Genomic DNA, 6,000 nt, shown 5'->3' with positions numbered 1-6,000 from the left:
GGGGAGTTCTTCCCCAGGCGGCCGGGCCGAAGACAGGGCTGTGCAGCGGGAGGTGTGCGTGGCCGGCGCAGCTCGTGGTGGGCCGGGGTAGTGGCCGTGCCAACGGTGTGTTGTTCACCTTTTACCGATCTGTTTCCTTTCTTATTTTGTCTGGTTTCTGGTGTATTTTCTTCAACGTTTTAAGGCTTTTGGTGTGTCAGAGCTCTGCTTTTTTGTTCGTTTGTTTTCCTTTTTCCTTTCTGTCCTGCTAGAGAACATTTTCCAGCTGGGCTCAAAATTATAGTTGCCTGACCAACATTTCTGGTGGAGCCACTGAGCAGAATTTATGTGGGGGAGTGGCAGTCTGTTGCATATTATTGTTTAAGAAGCAAGATGAGCGACGTGTATTCTTTCTTCTATGTACTAAAAAGCTGAATTACCTAACTACTCGACAATACATTTTTCTATAGTTCTCTGAATGGCTTCTTTTGGGTGGAAGAGGAGGATTGGTGAGAAAGTTTCAAAAGCTACTTCTCAGCAATTTGAAGCAGAAGCTGCAGATGACGAGGATCTGGCTGATGACGATGATACTAACTGGGTGCATGCAACTAAGAGAAGAAAGGAAATTCTTGTAGAAGACTGTGTAAAGAAAAGTAAAGAGCTGAAGGATGAAGGTGCAAACTTGGCTGAAAATAGGAGGTACTAATGTTATCTTACTCTTTTTCACTCAATGAATATATGCTAAATGACATTTTAATCCCTGCTCTAAACACTAGGTAATCTGCTAGCAGCTACATTCACATTTTTCATATTTGAAAAAGTGATAATTTCTTTCATTCTGCTTTTACTATCTGGTACTAAATAAATTGTTTCATTTGGTGGTGTTGGCAGCTGTGAAATGAAGTCTGCATTCAGTCTCATTTTTGTGTGTTCACATAACAAGTAATAGGAGGGAGCTGAGAAACTGACTGGATTTTAAAGTTGAAAGGGAAATAACATGCAGTGAAATAAGCAATTGTAAGTAATGCTTTAGCTACTCTGGTAGCTTTCTGCTCTTCTAAATGTGTCTTTTCTCTCAGTAAGAGTAAGCTTATTTGCATGTGTACAATGCCTAGGCAAACACTACAAAGCAGCTAATGCAATGCTAATCTGTCTAATGCTTTTAGAAAGTTAGGTTCAGGTAGCTGTTCTGAACATCTGATAGCAGTACTGTCTTGAGAATTTGGCAATTCTGGAAAGATGTTGCAAGTATTATTCCATTGTCCTATTATGCTTCAAGCACAAAGTACCTTTGGAGGAGGGACAGAGGGACTGTAAATTACATACTACCTACATAATTTGTCTAGATCTTCACTGGTGGGGGAAAAAGCAGTTCCAGGAATAGTCCCCTTAATATCTTCAGAATGCTTAACATTTAAATCTGTATCCTGACTTTACTTGTATGAGCATCTCAGCTTTATTCATTGTCCCAGATCAGAGCTAACATTATTTTCCTTGTAGAAGGAGTTTTTTGTAAGTCAGCACACACTCCTGTGCTGTTAAACTTTTTGTGTTAAGAAATTTCATCCTAAGAAAGGATGTCCTGGACAACTTAGTTTAGAAGTTTAAAGGAGGCAAGTTGATATATAATAATAAATACACTGTGTGTATGGTCTGGCCTGATTTAAGAAATAATAAATAAATACCAAATGTGTTTGAGAAGAGGCTTGTTTTCAAATACTTAAATACAGTTTTCTCTTTTCACTGTTTACTCAAATGGTGACACTATTCAGAGGGGCAGTGATTCACTTCTGTACATCCTTTTGTGTTCCCAAGTTCTGTAACTCCTGAATAAAATTTTGAAGCCTTTTAAAGTTGACTTTAAATTTAAACCAAATTAAACAAAATCAGTTTTAAGCATGCTGCCATTGTGTTGACCAACACCTTTAATGCAGTAGCTGCGTAAGTCAGTGACATTGATAGCTGAAAACACAGAATACACAAGTCTATTAACAGCTTTGTTTTTAATGCTGGAAATAAATCATACAATGGTATGCAGAAAGGTAGTCTATTCTGTCCTTGTCAGGATATAGAGATTGTGTTTTTAAGCTTGAGTATTTCTAAATGTTTTATTCTGCATTTGGTAATCACTAATACTTACTGTACTTAAATCAATCCCTGTTTAATATATTTTTATTTATTTCCTTCCAATCTTCCGTTCTACCTCTGCTTTCCTTGTATTTTGCTTTGCTTATATCTCTTTTCTCTATGGATTTTGATGTTCCTTTTTGATTATTTGTTTCTGTGTTTTATGTAAAGTGCAATAAAGCAGCAAATAATGTGTTGTAAATGTGGTTTGGGGCAGGCAGATACAGACTGGTACATTTTTCTGTTGAGCAGCAGGTAATTTTTGGTGCTTTTAAGATCTTAAGTTGGTTTTAGAGGTTGAGTTTTCCTTTATCTGTTAGTTAGAAAGCAATACAAAAGCTTAAAAATATCCATAAAGATCAACATAAAGGTTTTTTGTGAATGTAGTGAGAACTGTGTCTCAACAGAAGTGTTTGTAAGAGCTATTGAGAAACACTGAATGGCTTATAACAGGTATGAGAAACAAGTAATAAGAAATTCAAATGCAGTTTATGGGTGGCTTGTCACACTCTTTTCATGTTAACACTCATATATCTGAGGCTTAACAGAAGTTCTAACTGGAAATTATCTTAAGTTTCCATCAATTACTCTGGTACACTGTACAGTTTGGGCAATTGTGTTAGTATGGTGCTGTCAGATTTACTAACTTTTACACATGTTCCTCTTAAAAAAAACCCCAAACAAACCCAAACTCACCTAGATTAGAGGCTAAACTCAGACTGGGAGACATTTGATACTTAAACAGGTAGAATATTTGGCATACCATTACAGGGAACTTGAGGAAGCAGACTGAAAGAAACGTTTATTCTCTGTGGTGGAAAGTGGTTTCTGTAATTGTGTTTCAGACTGAAGTGATCTATTTCTTGAATATACGTTTGTACAGCATAGGCAGACTCACATAAATACTTAAGGTAGATTGTTTCCTGAAATAACAAAGAATGGTAACAGTTAAAGAAAGATTTGAGTTGGTTTGTGTGGCATTTAGGTAAAAGGATGGTATCTTTTCCACTGAAGAAACTCAGAAGAAAACTCAAGACTGATCATTAGAGTGTAGCTAAGGTGGTACCTTAGTTGATGTGGAGTGGAGAGAAGGGCATCCTGAAAGAAAACTGGCTTGGGAAGAAACAAGAGGCTAAGTAAAGGGAAGAATAGAAGGTAATAAATTCTAGTTCACCTCTTGGGGAAAAGAGACTCGGAAGTAATGTGCATGACAAAATTAATATGATGAAAGGTGAATGTTATAAGTACATCCAGTATTACTTAGATAGAATAGTGATAACCACCTTTATGCTTTGTTAGTTCATTAGCTTATTTTTCTGGTAAGGGAAGGCAGTGATGGTGTTAACCCCCACCATGGTTTTGTTAGTCCCTGTGTATGCAGTGTGTCTTGCTGTGGATGAGTAAGATCTGATTGACTTGTGCTTGTAAAGTGAGTTTCAGTGCTTCTTGGGGGGAAGGAGTAATAATAAATGGACTTCTTGGGAGTCAGAATTTGTACAGACTGCTTTCTTTGCCCATTGACAAACTCAGGAATAGCATGGGTGAATTGTTTTGGAGGTGACATCCCTTTATGGGTTTTCAGCTTTTGTGAGAGCTGCTTGAGGAGTATTTGTACTTGCTGTAATGTGTATGCATGATCCTGTTAAACTGAGATTGAAACACACAGAGGAAAAATGGTGCTGAAGACAGAACAGTTCATGATGCATATTTGTCTTTTTGTGGAATGGGAAGAAAGACAGGGAGACCACCAGAAATGGGTGTTGAACTAGGTTGATTATCCCAGTGGGTCTATTATTGTTGGGGACATGGTTTAGGAATTTCTGACATGGAAACTTGATCAATAGGCAGTTTTGAAGTGACTTGTGAATGTGAGTGATCTTGTCACAACAGAAAGAAAAAGCAGCATGTGGAAGAAGAGTTAAGTTTGTGTGCTCTATAGGTGTGTGAGAAGGAGCAATTAAACATGTACAAGCATATACAGTATTTTTGGAAACAGAATATTGTTTGCTGGTGGAAAGAATGGAGAATATTCCAGAGGAGAAATTGGTATTACTTATATGGAATTTACAAAGCTGGCAGATTATCCAGGTTGCCATACCAGTATGGATGTGCTCCTATACACTGGAAATAAATGAAAAAATAAAAAAACACATCAAAAAATCAACAAAAAAGCCCCAGCAACCATAATCTGGGTTAAGTTTTTTGTGTTGATAGTCCTACACTGTTTTAAATCCAACATAATTGAAAAGGTTAAAAGTTCACGTGCTCAATCTCGGTATTTTGAATCCAGCAGTTTGCAATTACACTGTATTTTGACTGGTAGGTAGGTGGTCTTTGTGTGTAGACAGAAGTTTAAGAACAGATTAAGACTAGATTAAACAGTGAGGTATGTCCTTAAACGTATGGCATGTAAAGCCATGTATGGCAAGAAGAAAAACTTCTGTCAGACAAGTATCTTCAGTATAGTTGGGTTGCATATTCATACAGATAGACAGTTTTGCAATCCCACTGTGGTTTTCAAATTACGAACATTTTTGTAGCTGACCAGTAGGTGGAGATAGGGTTCTTCTCAGAGTGCCCTGAAGATGTGCGAAAAGATCATCTAAATACTTAGTTTTCTTTTGCAAATAGACACTGTTGAGTTTAAAGTTTTATTGATTTGCATGTAATTTTTCAATTTTGATTGCACTAAAAAAATCTCTATCTCTAAAGCTGGTACTGGATTGGGAAGATCATGTTTTCAACTGGAACATTCTTATGTTTTGGCTGAGTTTATAGAGATTTATTTATGATTTGAATAGTGGTGTTACTGTCACTTGGTGTTACTTTGTCATTTGGTGTATAAATTAGTGATTAATAAGGATTTACTCTTCCTTTTCTTTAGGTTTTGCAGCAACAAATTAAATAAGGACAAAGTACTATGAGCAGACCAGATAATAGGTCAAGAAACTGTTTATTTTTCTAGAGAATTCTTTGAGAATGACTTTATTTAATTTTCTAATCTATTAAAAATTGAACTTCTGTGAAGTGCTACTTATTCCACATTAGCACCTGAGACTTTTTCTTCTGATGGTAGTATACCATCATCAATGCAGTATGTGTAGTTTGTGATTCCTTAACTATATAAACTGTAATTGAATTTGTTTTTCTCACTAGATGTTGTAAGGTGTCTCAGTGTTAGATGAGGAGGCACACTCCTTTAAAAAGTATGTTTACTGTAGTGGTAAGTTAAGGGTTATAGAAAAAATAATATATTTAGCAGAAGGAGTAGAAGAGTAATGCCTATGAAAAGCCTTTCTGTCATGTTCTTATGTATTTGTTCAATCTACCTGTGTCTTTCAAGTCTAGATTATGATAAGCACTTGATTACTAATGAGATACAAAATTGCTAAAGTAATAAAATTGCTTTCAGATTATTTTGATGATGCAACTAATGTGGCAAAGGGCAAAGATCACTGCCATTCATTTTCAGTTAATAAAACTGATTTTACTTACATAATGTAGTGTTAATAAAAAGGTTTTCCAGATGATCTAACAGTTAGTGTTGGCAGAAGCAGTTCAGCAGTTTAATAGGCTGAGTTACATTGGTGGTGTGCCTAGGAGAAGTGGGGTATGTTTGAGAGAAGAAGGGTCCAGGAGAGCTGGTTGCATTTTTTTCAAGTTATCTCCTCCAAGCTCATGAATTATTGTTCTGATGAGGAGAAAATCAAGAACATGTGATAGGAGTCCTGCATAGATGTACACGGTGCTTCTGACAAAATCCAAACATAAAATGGAAATGTACAAGGGGTGGGAGCAGGGTCATGTGACCCAGGATGACCATAGAAGACCCTGTCTGAGTATGTAGGGATGAGATTAGGAAAGCCAAAGCTCATCTGAAGTTGAATCTGGTGA

General features: G+C 36.6%; 1 protein-coding gene across 1 annotated transcript in view; it reads left to right on the top strand.

Moving 5' to 3' along the window:
* The first annotated feature begins 449 nt into the window (after window positions 1–449).
* The window catches only part of TTC33 (tetratricopeptide repeat domain 33), a 52,361-nt gene continuing 46,810 nt past the window's right edge, over window positions 450–6,000 (top strand). The window contains exon 1 of the mRNA XM_026865692.1: window positions 450–678. Coding sequence (XP_026721493.1) covers window positions 458–678 — 221 coding nt within the window. The 5' untranslated portion in view covers window positions 450–457. The remainder of the gene's footprint in view (window positions 679–6,000) is intronic.

This window comes from Athene cunicularia (assembly GCF_003259725.1).
Source record: "Athene cunicularia isolate RWA chromosome Z unlocalized genomic scaffold, athCun1 chrZ_part1, whole genome shotgun sequence".
NCBI lineage: Eukaryota > Metazoa > Chordata > Aves > Strigiformes > Strigidae > Athene > Athene cunicularia.
This window is presented reverse-complemented; position numbering and strand designations above follow the sequence as displayed.